At 43.7% G+C, this 19,520-nt stretch overlaps 1 protein-coding gene across 5 annotated transcripts in view; it reads right to left on the bottom strand.

Annotated features, from left to right (window-relative positions):
- The window catches only part of ASAP2 (ArfGAP with SH3 domain, ankyrin repeat and PH domain 2), a 222,061-nt gene extending 202,886 nt beyond the window's left edge, over positions 1-19,175 (bottom strand). For 3 of the 5 annotated variants that reach the window (XM_064295011.1, XM_064295012.1, XM_064295014.1), the window contains exon 1: positions 18,989-19,175. In XM_064295011.1, the coding sequence (XP_064151081.1) occupies positions 18,989-19,114 (126 nt within the window). In that variant the 5' untranslated portion in view covers positions 19,115-19,175. The remainder of the gene's footprint in view (positions 1-18,988) is intronic. The other 2 variants (XM_023550578.2, XM_064295013.1) reach the window with 1 other exon arrangement.
- Positions 19,176-19,520: the final 345 nt, after the last annotated feature.

Genomic DNA, 19,520 nt, shown 5'->3' with positions numbered 1-19,520 from the left:
AAGGGCACATGTTCCTTTGGAGAAACAATAACAAATCTCTGAAACACTCATTTGCTGACAATACTGTCCCCTAGTTCAAACTAGAATCTGTCAGAACTCTGTAGCTGTCCATGGTATATCAGGGGTAGAGATAAAGCCCTGAATGTTAAACATCAGGCCTCACCAGCTTCATGGTCAGATGCCTCAGGGATCCAAAGAGGTTCATAAATTAAAAGAGCAAATAAAACAGGAGCCCTTAAGAGATTTCATATTAGCTATGACTAAAGCAATTCTGTCCTTAGATCAAACCTCCCCTGACCATACATAAAGACACTACACATTTCAAAAATTAAGCTCCTTCCAACATTGCTGCAGAAAATAATAAATCATTTTTAAAAGACTAAACTGTAAATGCAACTCTGGAAAACTGAGGAGAGGCAGGGTGGCAGGAAAGGCCAACTTTATATGTCATCTGCCAAAGCAGCAGCTTATGATTATGACTGGAGAAAGGCAGGAAGGACTCTTACTGAAATTCCAACATAAAGCTTCATTCCTGGGTTCTCTTTGGGTGAAATAGCTTCTTTAGGAAAAAAAAATTTAAAAAAGCAGGGCCCCCAATGGTCTGGAAATTAACAGAGGGAGTGAAGAATAGGAGAAAAAGGGCTAGTGGAATGAGAATTGTAAGCTTTGGCCACACGTAGGATTGCAGCATAGGCAACCTGGTCCCCAAGGAAGAGACAGAACCAGGAGCGGGGAGGACAGAAGAGAAGGAAGATGGAAAACAGCAAAAAGCCACTTTGCCTTCCTCACAATTTTTACTGTGGACTCACCCTGCTGGCAAAAAGATTCAGCAGAACCTCTTCCAACTCAAAAGCTTACGACTTGGCAAGCTACAATCAAGGCAAACAAAAGCTACAGGTTCTGACAGCTCAACAGCTCGAGCAGTAAACACACCTCAGTCCTGTTTGCCAAAAAAAAAAAAAAAAAAAATGAGAATTTACAAGGTGAGAAAAGAGCCTGGAATCCTAATGATTAGGCTTTTGTAAAGAAGTGAGCAATTTCTCACGGTGGTCAAACCAAGGTGATGCGTATAGAAAGAAGGAACCAAAAAAAAACGGTCACAATCGCCAGCAAAACAATCTGTTCATCGATCTACTGTTACAGAGAACTGACTGCTAACTGGCTGTTAAACCTCCCATACGACTACCAAAAACCCTGGCTAAACGATGCAAATATCTGAAACCCATTTACCAATGCAAGTGACAGTTCCACTAACTTACTTTGCAAATAAAGACCAAGCAAGCAAATCTCCTGATTTTCTCAGTACACCCTGAGCCCAAATGAAAAAAACAAGCAAAACAAATTAAATTTAAGGAATTTCAGTTTTACATGAAAAGTGTTAATACCAAGTCAGCCATTCAGTAAAGTTACTGAGCCCCTGTTCTGGCCCACCCATTGGATATTTAGGACTGGGCAGTGTTTCATTCCATTGTGCCTGGGGTCATCATCAGTCAGGTGGCAACTCAAAGGCAGCTAAGAACAACAACAGCTAACCTAGCAATTAGGCAATAAGAAGAAATAAAAGGTACCCAGATCAATAAGGAAGAAATAAAACTAACTCTATTTACAGGTGATATGATCTTGTATATAGAAAATCCTAAGGAATACACACACGCACAAACAAAAACACACAAAAACTATAAGAGTTCAAAAAGTTAGCAGGATACAAGATTAATATTAAAAAAATTAACTATATTTCTATACATACCAGGTGCAAAAAAAAAAAAAAAGCAATGAGCAACCCAAAAAACGGTATTAAGAAAACAATGCTATTTACAATAGCATCAAAAGGAATACAATACTTAAAGGTACAAGACTTATACGCTGAAAACCACAAAACATCATAAAAGAACGTTTAAAATAAACCCATTGCGGGGAGTCGATTCCAACTCATAGCGACCCTATAGGACAGAGAACTGCCCCATAGAGTTCCAAGGAGCGCCTGGCAGATTTGAACTGCCGACCTTTAGGTTAGCAGCTGTAGCACTTAACTACTACACCAGCAGGGTTTCCATTTAAAAGACCTAAATGAATAGAAAAATCACCCATGTTTATGGATTAGAAGACTTTCTCTTGTTAAGATGGCAATACTCTCCAAATTGACCTATTCATTCAAAGTAATCCCCATCAAACTCCAAGCTGCCTTTTCTGCAGAAATTGACAAGTTGATCTGCAGTGCAATGAATTACTTAATATGGCCCTTCTAGCAATAAAATTTTTTTTTAGCCATAGTCTTTGTGGCTCATATACACAATGATTGAGTGGGACTATGCAAATAAAGTAACCCTAAAGAAAATGGAACCCTAACGAAGGGATTCGTCAGTTTTGCCATCCTGCCAGGCTTAAAATAAGCCATCCCAGAAGTGGGAGGAGAGAATCTCATGACCACCAAGAAAGAAGAGTCAGGAGTGGAGTTTGTCTTTTGGACCCAGAACCCCTGCCCTGAGAAGCTCCCGGAACGAGGGGATCGAGGGAGAAAGAGCATTGTAACGCCGAATATGGCAAGAAGTGGCAGCAAAGAAACAGTGGCAACAGAACCAGGAGACACCCAGCCCACAGAGTGAGAAAGCTGAATGTCTTCAGCAGGAGGCTGGCTGGTGCAGGAGGGTGCCTCCGGGCACAAGGTGGAGCTAGGCTTGCTGACTCACAGAGCTAGAGCTGAGCACCTTCTGAAGCCGGCTTACTAGAGGAGTGGGGTGCCTCTGGGCACTTATCAGCAGAACTAAAAGAGCTTTTTAACACTTGCCAGAGCAGGCCAGAGACGAGGGGCCACAGAGAGACCTGCCTGCGGGCTCAGCTGAGATGAGGCTATCCTGATGGAAGAACTGTATCCTGAGCATTTCTGAACCTGGATTGTAATGTGTTACTTCCCTAATAAACTCCGTGACCCTGAGTATGGTTGTGAGTTTTGTGTGGCCACTGCAATGAATTATCAAACTCAGCAGAGAAGTAGAGTGTTCTAAGAGGAACAGCTGATGTTAGAATTGGTAAAGACTGAGGAAAAAGGAGGCATGTCTGACTTCTGCCTCATAGCAATCAGCCTTGGGCTACTGATGTTGATTCTCCACCCCTCTTTGTGAACTTAGAGGAGGTCAGACACCACCACCAACCCATTTTTACATGATCCTAAAATTAATATGGAAATGCTAGGGACTAAGAATAACCAAAACAATCTTGGAAAAAAGAACGAAGTTGGATGACTCACACTACTCTTTTCAAAACTTACCAAAAAGCTACAGTAATCAAGACATTGTGGTATTACCACAAGGATAAACATATAGTTCAATGGAACAGAATTGAGAGGCCAAAAACAAACTCATACATCTATGGTCAACTGAGTGCCAAGGCAACTCAATGGAGAAAGAACAGCCTTTTTAACAAACAGTGCTGGGATAACTGGATAGCCACATGCAAAAGAATGAATTTGGACCCCTACTTTACACCATATACTAAAACGAACTTAAAATGGATCAAAAACCTAAATGTAAGAGCTAAAGCTATAAAACTCTTAGAAGAAAACATACACATAAACCTTCATGACTAATATTATTAGGCAACGGTTTCTTTGATATGACAGCAAAAACACAAGCAACCAAAGGAAAAAGATATTCGAGACTTCACCAAAATGAAAAGAACTGTGCTTCGAAAGACACTTCAAGATGGTGAAAATGGTGCCCAGCTACCACTACTAAATGTTCTGATCTGGGGCACAATAGATAATCATGATAAAAAGGAGAAAAATGTGGAACAGAACTTCAAATTCTTAAAGAATCCAGACTTGCTGGACCTACTGGGGCTGGAGGACTCCCTGAGACTATAACCCTGAGTTGTTCTTCAAACCCTGAATTAAAACTACCCCCTGACATCACCTTTAAACAAAATAATAGTTTAGCCCAGAAAATAGAGAGTGCCACTCTTTTTAAATTTTTTATTGTGCTTTAAGTGAAAGTTTACAAATCGAGTCAGTCTCTCATATAAAAATTTATACACACCTTGCTATATATTCCTAGTTGCTCTCCCTCTAATGAGACAGCACACTCCTTCCCTCCACTCTCTCTTTTCATGTCCACTCCGCCAGCTTCTAATCCCCTCTGCCCTCTCATCTCCCCTCCAGATAGGAGATGCCAACATCGTCTCATGTGTCTACTTGATCCAAGAAGCTCACTCCTCACCAGTATCATTTTCTATCCCTTAGTCCAGTCCAATCCCTGTCTTAAGAGTTGGCTTTGGGAATGGTTCCTGTCTTAGGATAACAGAAGGTCTGGGGACCATGACCTCCTGGGTCCTTCTGGTCTCAGTCAGACCATTAAGTCTGGTCTTTTTACAAGAATTTGGCATCTGCATCCCAATCCTCTCCCGCTCTCTCAGGGGTTCTCTGTTGTGTTCCCTGTCAGGGCAGTCATCCGTTGTAGCCAGGTACCATCTAGTTCTCCTGGTATCAGGCTAATGCAGTCTCTGGTTTATGTGGCCCTTTCTGTCTCTTGGGCTCATAATTACCTTGTGTCTTTGGTGTTCTTCATTCTCCTTTGCTCCAGGTGGGCTGAGACCCATTGATGCATCCTGGGTGGCCGCTTGCTACCATTTAAGACCCCAGAAGCCACTCTCCAAAGTGGGATGCAGAACGTTTTCTTAATAGATTTTATTATGCCAATTGACTTAGATGTCCCCTGAAACCATGGTCCCCAAACCCCCGCCCCTGCTACGCTGGCCCCTGCTACGCTGGCCCCTGCTACGCTGGCCTTCAAAGCGTTCAATTTATTCAGGAAACTTCTTTGCTTTCAGTTTAATTCAGTTGTGCTGACCTCGCCTGTATTGTGTTGTCTTTCCCTTCACCTAAAATAATTCTTATCTACTATCTAATTAGCGAAAACCCCTCTCCCTAACTCCCTCCCCCCTCTCATAACCATCAAAGAATACTTTCTTCTCAAGAGTGCCACTCTTAAGTATTGTCTTTAGAAAAAAAAAAAGTATCTAGGACCAAAGGGTCAACAGCTATTTTAAAGCAGGTTGGGGGCAACGAGCTTAAGTAAATGGAAGTAAAACAACTAGAACAGAAATAATGACAATGTTGATGCAATGTGAAGAATATAACCAGATATCACTGAAATGTGGAATGGGAGCAGGTTTTGATGGGTATATTTTCACCAAAAATAAAATTAAATATTTTTAAAAAATAAAAAAAAGGTGAAAGGACAACCCACAAAATGGAAGAAAATATATGAATGGGCAAAGGATGTGCATAGGAATTTCTTCAAAGAAGGTATACAAATAGCCAATAAGCAGATGAAAAGATGCTCAGCATCATTAGTCATCCAGGGAAATGATGATTTACCACTTCATACCCACTGTTAAGTGCCATGAGTGGACTTTTAACTCACAGTGACGCTATATGACAGAGTAGAACTGCTTCATAGGGTTCTCTAGTCTATAATCTTTACAGGAGCAGATTGCCAAGTCCTTCTCCCACAGAGCTGCTGGGTGGGTTCGAACCTTCAACCTTTAGGTTAACAGCCAAGCTTTTAGCCATTGTGCCACCAGGGCTCCTTTCACTCCCACTAGGATATAATGATTAAAAAGACAGACAATAAGAAGTGCTGAGCAGGGTGTGAAGAAACTGGAACCCTTACACATTGCTGGTAGAAACGGAAAGTGGTATGGCCACTCGGGAGGACAGTTTGGCAGTTCCTCAGAAAGTTACAACCTAGCAACTCCACCCCTAGGTACATATCCACAAAAACCAAAACCAAACCCAGTGCCATCGAGTCGCTGCCAACTCACAGCAACCCTACAGGACAGAGTAGAACTGCCCAATAGAGTTTCCAAGGAGCACCTGGTGGATTCGAACTGCTGACCCTTTGGTTAGCAGCCATAGCTCTTAACCACTATGCCACCAGGGTTTATCCAAGAGAACTGAAAATATATGTCCACACAGAAACTTGTACATGAATGTTCATAACAGCATTATTCATAATGCCAAAAGTAGAAACAACCCAAATTTCCATCAACAAAATGTGTTATATTCATACCTGAAAAATCCACTGCCATCCAGTCGATTTCAACTCATAAGGACCCTGTGGGACAGAATAGAACTGCCCCATAGGTTTTCTAAGGCTGTAAATCTTTATGGAAACAGACTGCTACATCTTTCTCCCATGGTGCGACTGGTGGGTTAGAACCGCTGACCTTTCAGGTTAGCAGCCAAGCGCTTTCACCACTTTAACCATTGTATGGCTATAAAGGAGTCACCAAACTAATAAACCAAACCGTTGCCCTGGAGTGGATCCAACAGGATTCCTTTATATCCACACAATGGAGTATAATTTAGCAATAAAAAAGAAATGAAGTACAGATTCATGCTCCAATATGGATGAATCCTGAAAACATGCTAAATAAAAGGCCACACGTTGTTATCATTTACATGAAATGTCCAGAATAGGCAATCTACAGAGACAGAAAGATTAGTGGTTGTCTGGGGCTGAGGCTGAGGGATTGGAAATGACTGCTACTGGGTATAGGGGTTTCTTTGGGGAGTGATAAAAATCTTCTAACTGGATAGTGGTAAGGGTTGTACAATTTTGTGAATATACTAAAAGCCACAGAATTGGATGCTTTAAAAGGGTGAATTTTATGGCATGTAAATTATATCTCAATTTCTAAAACAGCAAAAGAAACTAAGTACCTCAGGAAGTCGCAGGAAGATCTAAAGAATTTGAGATATAATTCAGCACTTATGTTTTCTCTTCAGGACTCCAAATTAGCCACGCCTTGCTCAGTTTTATTCCTGACGTTTGTTTCACAGGCTTTTCAGACTCAGTGTTTGTGATACAATAGGCTCAAGCATAACAACGATTATGTACAATGGAATATTGTACACAGCGTCACTATGAGTCGGAACCAACTAAAGGGCACCTAACAACAGCACCATATGTGATACAAAGAACTGTGGAGTTTTCAGCTGGGGAGGGGAATGAGAGATCATCTAATCCAAACCCCTCACTCTGGAGAACAGGCATTCAGAACAGCAACTTACTCAAGGTCCCACAGCAAGACGGAGGCCAAATTAAAACTAGAATCTAGCTCTTCAAACTCACGGGCTGGTGCTCTTTCCACTCCACCACATAAACACAACGAGTCCGCAGGGCAAGTATAAAAACCACTGCTTCATAATAGAGAGTACAACTTCCAAAAATGAGAATTTGGGTTCCCCAAAAAACTAGTAGACCCTTAATATAAGAAAATGTGTACTTAAAGTTCAGCAATCCAAATTAATTAATTACTGGAAAACCCTGTCATCATTAATACAACCTTTTACCACAGAAACAAACCACAACAAAGATATGATCAAGAGACCAATCCATGGCAGCAGAGACTGCAAAAAACTGCTTCCAGGTGAGACAGCAAACTCCATAGCCCCATTTGTCCCAAACTTAAACTAGCAATGGAATTCCAGCTCACGAGCCAACCACCATACTTACTCCAGAGATATTCTGGGGAAAGAAATTTTTAAAGGGGGAGATGAAAGAGGTGAAGCTTATTATCACCTCTGTTGACGTCAGGTGCCATTGAGTGGATTCTGATTCATAGTGACCCCATGTGACAGAGTAGAACTGCCCCCACAGGATTTTCTTGACTGTAATCTTTACAGGAGATCTCCAGGTCTTTCCCCCAAGGGTCCACTGAGTGGATTTCAAAGGCCAACCTTTCAGTTAGCAGCCATGTGCTTAATTATGAATATGAATAGCCAAGAGAAAGAGAAAAATAGAGAGGATGGTCAGAAAAAGTAGAAAGTGGCAAGAGGCAGACGAATCCAATCGTGGGGCCAACAGTAGCAGACACAGAATGTTAATAGCTGGAAAGGCCCTAGAGTGCATCTCATCCAACCCCTTATTTTACAAATGAGGCAACTAAGGCTGGGCCAGTGAAATGGCTGCTCAAGGTCTAGCAGCTGGTTAGTAACAGGTTAGAGCTATTATGTGAATAAATGTAATACAAGGCCTTAAAACACTCTCTCTTCCTTTCAGTGGAAACCCTGGTGGTGTAGTGGTTAAGAGCTACGGTTGCTAACCAAAAGTTCAGCAGTACCTTGGAAACCACATGGGGCAGTTCTACTCTGTCCTATAGGGTCGCTATGAGTCAGAATCGACTCGGAGTCAATGGGTTTGTTTTGTTTTTTTTCTTTCTTTCTTTCTTTCAATATCTCCCAAAAGTTCTCTAACTGGCAACATGGTGCTGGCTCGTCTCTGCCCAAGTTTGCCTAAACACACAACATCTCTGTTTCATCCTTCAGTGGCCACCTCTCAAAACAGATTTGCTGACACAAGGAATATACTCAATGGATGTGATCACTGCCTATGTGGCTCTGAGTCCTTTGCATATAGTCTTGACAGTGTTCTCAGCCTCTCAGCTCGATGGGGGCCACATCTGTCCTTTTAACTCACTCCATGGCAGTTAAGGTCATTTAGTAAACACCTCTGATGCTAAGCACCACCTCAGGGGTTAGTATTTAATGACTCTAAGTGGGCAACAATTGGGACCCGCCTGCAGAAGATCAACAATTATGAACCTGCACTAAAGAAGTCCATAGAAACACCTGAGGAGGCATCTTCAGACAATAAAGGTCCCAGCAAGAGACCGTCAGGTGGTGCATTAAAGGACCAACAGGAGTAGGACCCTGAAGGACAGGAGGGCTAAGACAGCATGCTCGGGAGCCAGATGCTTGCCTGGAACTCCTGGTTCTATCAACTGCTAGTTGGGAACTAGGGAGACTCATTTAACTTGTCTGAGCCTCAGTTTCTTCACTTTTAAAGAGATAACAATAGGGCCGACCTCAAAGGATTGCTGGGAGGATTAAAAAATCGATTTAAAAAACAGCAAAGTGCTTACTAAGGTTCAAAGAAATGTCAGCTGTTGTAGCAGTTGCTGCTTTTAAAAAAAAAAACTCTAATAAGAACGTGATTTCTTCTGGGAAGCTAAGGAAAGAGGCCCCAGAATCCTGGTCACCTGGCTAGAATCCTAAAAGACAAGAGAATTCATCATTAGAGACAACTGTTTTCATCAGTCACCAGATTTTATTGACAGTATATAAAATCATACTGACAAAGCCATCTTCAACACCAAGTGGAAAGATGACATCATGAATAAGATCGTGAGCAGGGCAGGCCTCCTGCCAGGGTGTGAGTAATGCCCCCGGCCACTGGCCTGTGCAAGACTGGGGATGTGTACAGCAGTGAAAAGAGTAAAGAGGAGCAAGTTCTGCAGCAACACGGACAGATGAGGCAGAGAGAAAACTGTAGCACCAAGGATTTACCAGAAACACCCACTCAAGACATGCAATATATGTGACTCACTAAAACTAACAGCAAGGAAGAGATTGTGCTAGTCACAGAGACGTGAACATGAAGGGCCCTTCCTGTCCCAGGCGCTACAGAAGCAGTTGGTGGCTGAAGGAAATAGCAGACTGGTGTCAAAACGCTTGAGTCTGAACACTAGCTCCATCACTTACCAGCTCCGTGATCTCAGTAAAGTTGCTTAACTTCTCAGAGCCTCAGTTTCCTCACTTCATAAAACAGGGATAATGGTATCTACCTTATGGACTTTTTGTAATAATAAAATATCATTGTTGTTAGGTGCCTTCAAATCGGCTCCAACTCATAGTAACCTTACATATAACATAACAAAATGTTGCCTGGGTCCTGTGCCATCCACACAATCATTGTTATGCTTGAGCCCATTGTTGCAGCCACTGTGTCAATCCATCTCTTTGAGGTGCTTCCTCTTTTTCGTTGACTCCCTACAAGCATGATGTCCTTCTCCAACGACCGGTCCCTCTTGATAATGTGTCCACAGTAAGCAAAGTCTCGCCATCCTCACTTGTAACGAGCATTCTGGCTGTGCTTTCTCCAAGACTGATTGGTTTGTTCTTCTGGCAATCTATGGTATATTCAATATTCTTCACCAACATCATAATTCAAATTCTTCTTTGGTTTTCCCTTTTCACTGTCCAGCTTTCAAGTGCATATGAGGTGATTGAAAAGATTGTGGCTTGGGTCAGGCGCACCTTGGTCATCAAAATGACATCTTTGCTTTTTAAGATTTTAAAGAGGTCTTTTGATGCAAATAATTAGATGAGTTAATAATTAATGTATGTCAAGAACTTAAAGGATGCCTGGCATACGATAAGTGCCCGATAAATGTTAGACAGACAAGGAAAAGAAACACACACACAAAAACAAAACCAGTGACTAGGATAACACTTGATCTATGCTCTGAATATATCGAATACACTCAGGCAACATCATCATCACTGCAAATATGTAACCTCCCCCAAGAAAACAAAGACTTAAAGCCTCCCTTAAAACCTGAGGTAGAAAGTGTCCATAAATCTACTATCACTTCACAATCAAGCACGCCCTCCAGAGTCAAGGGCAGTGTATGAGATGCTAGGAAAACAAGTAAGGTAAAAACAGGAGAATTGGCCTGCCGAGAGGCAGCCAGTCAGGGTCTGACTACAGGACACACAAGACCCAATCTGCAGCTTTGCTAACTCTCAGGCATGCGTAAGTATCTGAACTAACTCAAGGGACCATATGATAAACTACAAAGCCCCGACCTTGATAAAGCATGGAGTCCTCCATTAATGTCAAACCACATCTTTACCTGGCCCCAACAGCTTTCTCAACACCTTTACTACTTCGTAATTATGACACCGGTTTAGGGTATAACTTTTCTCAGCTACAGACTTTAGAACCAATTCATGACAATGACAGGGTAATAATTATGAAACTCATTTAGATGGCATTGTTACAGAATCGATCAATTACTGCAAAAAAACAACAAAAAAAAATCTTGCTCACCAAGCCTGAATTCAGGGAATCCATAAGCCTGGTCTGGAAGAAAGAATTACATCTGTATTCTCACTAACCTCTAAATGAAATCTAGCATTTTCCTCAATTATGAACGTAAACAACACACTGGGGTAGTATTAGGTACCTGTGACTGTCACCAACACAAATAAAAACTAAATGCCTACCACATCATAACTCTGAACAGTTTAGACTTTGGCTTGTCAGCTGAACAAACAGACACTGCTCCAGGGGGCCACGTGGATGAAATTACTAGCAGGATAATCCTACAGGATGTCTACATTTCAATGACAATAAACTTCAATCGGAGTTTTCTACTATCTCAAAATACTGTTTACACTCATTAGTGCTTCAAAATCAAAGTATGTATTAGACCCATTACTAAATCTTGATAATCAGTGCTTTAATAAAGCAGCACATTAGTAAAGCAATTTTTAAAAATATTTTACTAATTGAACTTCACTGTAATTGGTTTCCTTTGAAAGCTTATGTATCTTATTGTATGCATTGAAACATTGTTTTGAGAAGCAGTCCACCAGCTTCACTAGATTGTCAAGGGGTCCATGGCATAAAAAAAAATGAGGTTATAAATACTTTTAAGGGAAGAGCTGGTTCTATCTTCTGTCATATCCTCGGCACCTGACAGTGACAACATACAGTAGGTGCCTATGATGGAATGAATTGCCCCCAGAAATGTGTTGTAAATCCTAACCCCTATACGTTTCATGGAGCCCTGGTGGTTAAGTCATTAAGAACTTGGCTGCTAACCAAAAGCTCAGCAGTTTGAATCTACCAGGTGCTCCCTGGAAACCCTCTGGGGCAGTTCTACTCTGTCCTATAGGATGGCTGAGTTGGAATCAACTCAACAGCAACAAGTTTGGCTTTTTTTTTTTTTAATACCTGTGGTAAGGAGCCCTGGTGGCACAGCAGTTAAGCACTCAGCTGGTAACTGAAAAGTCGGTGGTTCGAATCCACCAGCCCTCCACAGGAGAAAGATGTGGCAGTCTGCTTCCGTAAAGATCACAGCCTTGAAAACCCTATGGGGCAGTTCTACTCTGACCTGTAGGGTTGCTACGAGTTGGAATCCACTCGATGGCAACAAGTTTAGGTAACTAAGACAGGAACCCTGGTGGCACAGTGGTTAACTGCTTGGCTGCTGACTGAAAGGTCAGCAGTTCGAACCCACCAGCTGCTCTGAGGGTGAAAGATGTGGCAGTCTGCTTTCCTAAAGATTGCAGGCCTTGGAAATCCTAAGGAGGCAGCTCTACTCCGTCCTATAGGGGCACTACGAGTCAGAATTGACTCGATGACAATGGGTTTTTTGGTTATCCCACCAGCACACAGTAACAAGAACCTGTCAGCAGGTCCTGACAGCTCTTCTTGCACAATGGATCTCAACTGAATCTTCTCACCACCTCCACTGCTACCACCTTGCCTGGATGGCTGCAACAGTCCCTGCTAGTCTAGTCTCTCCAGAACTACCACATTGAACTTCTAAAAATGTAAATCCAATAACGTAACTCCCTTGCTCAAAACCCTCCAATAGTTTCCCATCATACTTAGGACAAAATCCAAATTCCCTCCCCAAAACACATAAAACCGTATGTGATCCAGCCTTGCCTACCTCTCTGGCCATTTCTCATCCTTCTCTCCCTCACCCACTCCTCTCCAGGAACACTGGTCTTCTTTCTGTCCTTGAAACGCTCAGAGCCCAATCTCATCTTACTGCCTTTTTACATGCTGTTCTTTAATTCACAGATTTTCCATGGCTTACTACCTTACTTCACCCAGGCCTCTGCTCAAATGTCACCTTTTCAGAAAGGCCTGTACTGACTTCAGTTTCCTCATCTCCAAAATCAGTTTCTATTCCTTTATTCTGCATGATCTTTCTTCACAGCACTTCTCACTGCCTGAAATATTACATAATTACTTGTTTACTGCAGTGATTATCAACCCCATTTCGGGAGGAGGCTTTAGGAAAAAAAAAGGCCAATGTTCCAGGTCCCACCCAAACCAATTAAATCAGAACGTCAGTGAGTGGGGCCTGGCACGTCTAGCCACAAAACCTTGCCAAGTGTTTCTAATGTGCAATCAGGGTTCACAGGCTAGAATAGTGTTTCTCAAACTTTAATGTGCATATAAAGTACTTGGAGGTATTATGAAAATATAGATTCTGATTCACTAGGACTAGGGTGAAGTCTGAGATTCTGCATTTCCAGCGAGCTACCACGTGACGCTGACGCTGCTGGTCAGTGGGTCTGAAACAGCTCTCTGGTAGAATTTCTGACGATGAAGAAAATGTTCTAAATCTACACTGTCCAATACAGAAGCCACTAGCTACATGTAGCTACTGGGCACTTGAAACATGGCTAGTGTGACAGAAGGACTGAATCTTTACTGCTAGTGGAGGAAGCTAGATGGCACACCACATTGGACCGTGTCAAGTCTAGAATGTATATGATCCCTGAGGAAAAGTACCGGTGCCCTGAAATGTGGTGAAGAGAAGAAACAATGACTGTTGCACATTCTTGGCCTGAGTAGCCCTGGGTGGACTGAGTAGCTTGAAAATCTCACCACAGAGGCCTAGCTGGCCACCACCTCAGGAGTCGATACATATTTACGTAAGGCAGGCAGGCAGATATGGAAGACCATATGGAGACACCTTAGTGACTAAAACATGTGGTAACCCACAGATGACTACCTTGACTTCAAGGCGCAAGTCACACATCACCAAACAAGGCCTTGCCTAACTGCAGTCCCAGGCAGACCACTCCCACCCCTGTGCAGCCACGGGATTCTGTACATCCTTCTGGCCATAATCCTCACAACACTGTATTGCACTGATGTGTTTCTAGAATGTCTATATTTCCCACTGGTCTGTAGGTTCCTTGAAAGAGAGAATGTATTCCTCTTGGTATTCTATTCCCATCACCTAGCATACAGCCTACCACACTGGAAGACTCAATAAATCCTGAATGGTTGACTGCGCCTGGAACCCACCAGGGGTAGCACTAGCACTTTCACCGTTAATCACAAGGAAGAGAAACTGAATCCAGCAAGGGGAAAAGAAATCGCATAGATCATTCCTTCCTCAAATAACTCAAATTTCCATACACATTAATCTGCATTTCAAGACACAGCATAAAAAGGGGGTCCTATTTGACCACAGACGCTCACTTCCAAAAACACTAATGCACTAGGGGCAAGAAGTGATGCCTGACAGCAGATTCAAAATGTGTCAGTCTGGGACTGGGGGGAGCTGTTTTTCAAAGAAGTCGCAAAGGACTAAGATTCAGATTCACGTTCTTGCCTGGAAAGCACGTAGGCCTGGTTCCCACTGTAACTGCTGGGAGGTGGATCTGGCCCCAAGGACATCAGGGCCCCTGGGAGTCTGTGCTGCACAGATGCTCATTCGACCCCTGCAGTTAGAACCCTCTGCTTGTGACAGCAAAGAGATTTCCAGGGTAACCGGGAACAACATAGCAGAGAATTATGGCCCTGGAAGGAAGTAGATTAAATTTTAATACTTACAAGGCAACATCAAATTTATTTTTAAAATTACACATCTAACAATACCAAATAAGCAAGGCAGGAGGGTCTCATTAAAAACATAAATATTCCAAGTATGTATACAATTCTTCCCCATTCTGTGAGTATTTCAAAGTGCCCAGAGGCTCAAAGAAACAGACAGAAATAACAGAAGAAAAAGAAAGGGGGAGGGGGAGCTCACTATTCAGATTTATGCCACAATTACTTATTTTTTCCATTATTTCCAAAAACACAAGGCTGACTCCAGTTGCAGCACCAAATTTTGTAGGTTTGCTAAAATCACGCAAAATCATCATCTATCCAGAGGGGAAAAAAAAAAATTTTTTTTTTTTTTTATCGAGAGAAGTCATCTTTAGTAAATGAAAATTTCACACATCTACGCTCTCACCTGCATGTCCCCCGCCAGGACAACACACTGGTTAAAAAATAAGCATGGGCTAATTTTTTTAATAGATACCTTGAGAGCTGGTTCAGTGGTAGAATTCTCATTTTCCATGCCGGAGACCTGGGTTCAATTCCTAGCCAGCGCACCTCAAACTCAGGGGCGGTTTGCACGTTGCTACAGTGCTGAATGAGTCGAAGTTGACTTGACGGCAACAGGTTTTGTGTTTTTTTTTTTTGGATGAGGCTGAACCCTGGTGGCACAGTGATTAAGAGCGCAGTTGCTAACCAAAAGTTGGGCGGTTTGAATCCACCAGCTGCTCCTTGGAATCTCTATGGGGCAGTTCTACTCTGCCCTATGGGATTGCTATGAGTTAGGACTGACTTGACGGCCACAAGTGTGAGCCTCCAAACTAAAACATTAGGAAGAGAGGCCTGGTGATCTACTTCCAAAAATCAGCCAGTACGAACCTCATGGATCACAACAGTTTGATTCCGTTTTGTACAGGATTCCCGTGGGCGGAGGAGGAGGGTGGGGGGAGGCGGGAGGTGATGGCAGCTTACAACAATAGATATCTAGTAGTTTTTGATTCACTTACTCATTCAACAATACATCCGTTCCCCTACTGTTCCCATGCCTCCGCCCCCACCCCCAATTAAATACCATTCTCACTCCACTGGTCTAAAGACCCAACTACAATATAATCTGTTAATTAAACAACATTTACTGCATCAGTCTGTCAGGCACTGTGCTGTGTTTCACGTGCATTATCTCAATGAGCCCTCGCCACAACCTTATAAAGGAGACACGCACTGTTACTTTGACTTTGGAAACCCTAGTGGCATAGTGGTTTAGGGTTCAGCTGCTAACAAAAAGGTAGGCAGTTCAAATCCACCAGGCGCTCCTCGGAAACCCTATGGGGCAGTCCTACTCTGTCCTACAGGGTCGCTATGAGTCAGAATTGACTCGATGGCAATGTTTTTTTATTCTGACTTCAAAGCTGGGAAATACAAGAAAACATATGGCTTCTCACCCAAGCTCACACAAGTGGCAAATGGTGCGGACCAAACTCCAACCCGGGTCTATCTGACAAAGGAGTAATTTACAGAATTCAGCATTATTTAAAGTAACAGGAAGCAGCATAGTTTCTGAAAACAGCATGCAGCCAAGTTTAAATCCTAGCCCTTCCACTTACTAGCTCCATAACCTTGAACAAATTACTTAATCTCTCCTAGTCTCCATTTCCTTATCTATAAAGCAGGGATGAGGAATAAATACAAAAGATGTAAAGCCCCAATAGCTACTAATATTATTCCAGCTACAGGTATGCAAATCAAAATATAAATTATACAGCTGTAGAATGATTTTTAGCCACATTAGAAATCACAGGTTCATGAATCAGGAGTTTCTGGGTGGTGCAAACGATTAAGAGCTGACTCTTACCCCAAAGGTTGGCAGTTCAAACCCACCCAGAGGCACCTTGGAAGACAGGCCTGGTGATCTGCTTTCAAAAGGTCACAGCCTTGAAAACCCTACGGAGCAGTTCTACTCTGTATAAGAGGGGTCTCCATGAGTCAAAATCAACTAGAGGGCAACTATGAACAACAAAGGTTAATCAGTTTAAAATTAGTCTACTAATTCCATTACTCAGTTGTTTAAATATAAGATCAAGAAGTTGTAAAATTTCAAGCTTATTTTATGTGTTAAATAAGTAACTTTGTCACAATAGCCACTCTCTAGTCTCCTTTCAGGATGAAAAGTAAATGTCTAAAACCAAAATATGTGGGCACCATGTGTTATAAAATCATATATGGAACAAGTTTTAGTAATGGAACTGAATGTGAACACCAAGGAAAAGAGCGTTATATAAAGGAATTCACAGCCATTCCTTTCAGAATGTAAACAACTTTCAAATTTAGTCATCTTATAAATCCAAGTTCACATGTACCATCATCATTTAATACGAATAATGGATTTGCTTAAAGTGACACAGGCCTGTAACATTTTAATTTTTCCCATTTTTTTGAGACATTAACCAATTCTTGTGCTTAGACAGCAATGTGGAGCAAGCCTGGAGTTTAATGAATTGACCAAATCCAGTGTCTTTTTAATCTACTCAGTAAGTGAGCTCTAGATTAATCCCCTGCACATCATACAAAAAGAGCTTTGGAATTGTACACTGTAAACTAAAATTAATCAGAGAAAGGGTATGCCAATTTTAATAGCAATTCCTATTTGCTTAGCTTTCCAACATCTGCCAGTGTTAACAATATTTAGCTGACAAGCTGCAATGGGAAAAGCAACAGAACTTTAAACACAAGTATTTTCAAAGGCATAGTAGACAAAGCTTCCTTCAAGAAATATTTAGCTACCTCTTTGGTTATAATTAGTCTATAAACATTATTAATGGTGTACTTCAAAACATCACAAACATTTTTCTCTTGTTTTTCAACCAGCATTTTTTTAAAAAACTTCATCCCCCATGCCCACCACTCATCTGAAAGCATCATTTTCACCCTTGCTGATTCAAGTAAAATGAAGTGATCCAAGGATCACAGAATTCACTACAAAAGATTTACAAGTAGCTCAGCTAGTACCAAAAATAGGGAGAGGAGAAAGGAGGGAGGGAGGCTACCCTAGCTGTGCTTACAACCTTCAGAAGGCTGAACCTGTTACTTTTGATTTAACCTATTATTGACTGTTTACGTCTACAGTGAAAAAAATTTTCCATTAAAGGAAATCATTCCGGATTTTTTTTTTCAACCAATTCCTATCAGCAGATGCTCTGTTCAAGTGGGCAAAAAAATTAATGCCATTGCTTAATTTAAAGCTCTTTAACGATCTCTCCTCACTCAGTCTAGCCCTGTCTTTCTCTTCTTAAATACCTACAGCATCCAACCCTGTGACTTACCGACCAAGAGAAATGTAATTACCCACTCAATACTGCTCTATTTGTGGTTTATAAACCAGTCATTTCTTTTGAGCCAAGCAGATTGCTAGGCACTCCATATACATTGTCTCTAATCCTCAAAACAACCCTCCAAAAAAAAAAAAAAAAAAGACCCAGAGTGGTTACATGATCTAAGCAAATCAACAGTAAACGAGGGTCCCTGGATTCAAACTCTGCACCTTTCACTGCTGCAAACTGCTTTAATTTCCAGCATACGCTTGTTGGTTCCTTAGTGTTGTCTCTCCCCAGGACTCTGAATGCTTACTAGTTAGCAACTAGGCATGGTGACTTTGCACCTTTAAAGGACTTGACCAGTCAGGCCCTTCCCAGATTGATGGATAAGGGAGGTAGGTATTCAGGGCTTCAAGCAGGTAAGACACATGTAACCGGTGAGCGGCCTTTCGGATTTAAAATCCCTGGTTTCCTGCACCTTGCCTGAATTACTCGATTTTGTGCACGATGGAGAATTCCCCTTAGGCCTTCCTTGCTAACGTTGCACACCTTTTTGAGCAGCCAGTTTTTCCCCCGAGACGGACCCGAGAGTCCAGGAAAGTCGGGGCGCGGGAAAGGGGGCTGCAGCGAGGGGCTCTGAGCACACAACTCCCTCCCACCAGCCCGACCAGCAACTCTGGGGTGGGGTGGGGGGGGTGCTGAACCAAGGCAAACTGCAGGGGGGAGGCATTCTCAACCAAGTTGATGAAATCCGTGCCTGGCTCCTGCGCCCGGGAAAAGGCGAGGGCAAACCCTAGCTTCCGGACCCAGGGGAAGTGGTGGGGCGCAAAGGGGGTCGGTCTCCCTCCCGCTCACCCGCCGACACTGACTTTCCTGTCAAAGTTGGCCGCCTTGGGGGGAAACGATATGGCCAAGGAAACCCCGCGAGGGAAATAAGGGAGGAGAAATTTTTCTTTAAAAAGGCCAAAAGGTAACCATCAACCATCCCCTACCAACAACCTACACCGGGAACAAAGAGCTTCTGTTTCAAGCAGGATTAACTCCGCCGCTTCGGGATTTTAAAGAAAAAGAAACTTTTCCCCTGGATAGGGGGGCGGAGGGGAAACGGCGGAGGGGGGCAGGTTAACCAAAGCTCGCCGGGAGCAGAGACGGCGCCCGAGCGGGAGGAAGTGCAAGTCTCGGCGGGGCGCGGGCCGCCGCGCCGCACCCGGGAGCCCGCATCGCGCCCCAGAGGCCGGGCCCCGCCGCGCTCACCTCCTCGATGGCCGCCACCGTGTTCCGGCACTGGGCAGTGCGCGTGGTGAAGCTGGACGCGGTGGGCGCCTTGTAGTCTTCATGGGTCTCAGCCACGAATTCCGACACGGAGATCTGGTCCGGCATCGCCTCGGCGCGGAGAAGCCGGCGGCCGGGAGCGCGAGAGCCGCCGCCTCAGCCGCAGCGGCGTGCACCGACCGCACAGACGCCGCCGCGCCCGCAGCTCCTTCCCGGCCCGGGGGACAAAGGGAAGCCGGCCAGGGGCGCCCGAGCCGCTCACCGCGGGAGCCGAGCGCCGCTGGGAGGGAGCAGGTCCGCCGCCCGCGGTGCCCAGACGCAGCCCGGCCGGCGGGAGAAGAAGGGCGCGCGCGCAGCCCCGCGCAGCTCGGCCCCCGCCCGGGTCTGCACCGCCGCGGCTGAGGGCCCCTGCGCGTCCGCCGCTGGCACCCCGCCGCCCCTTCCCCTCCCGAACGAGCCCCCGAGACGGGCGCACAGAACCGGGTGGGAAGTGCCGGCCACCCAGCCTCGGCAC

The sequence above is a fragment of the Loxodonta africana genome, chromosome 12 (genome assembly GCF_030014295.1).
Source record: "Loxodonta africana isolate mLoxAfr1 chromosome 12, mLoxAfr1.hap2, whole genome shotgun sequence".
NCBI lineage: Eukaryota > Metazoa > Chordata > Mammalia > Proboscidea > Elephantidae > Loxodonta > Loxodonta africana.
This window is presented reverse-complemented; position numbering and strand designations above follow the sequence as displayed.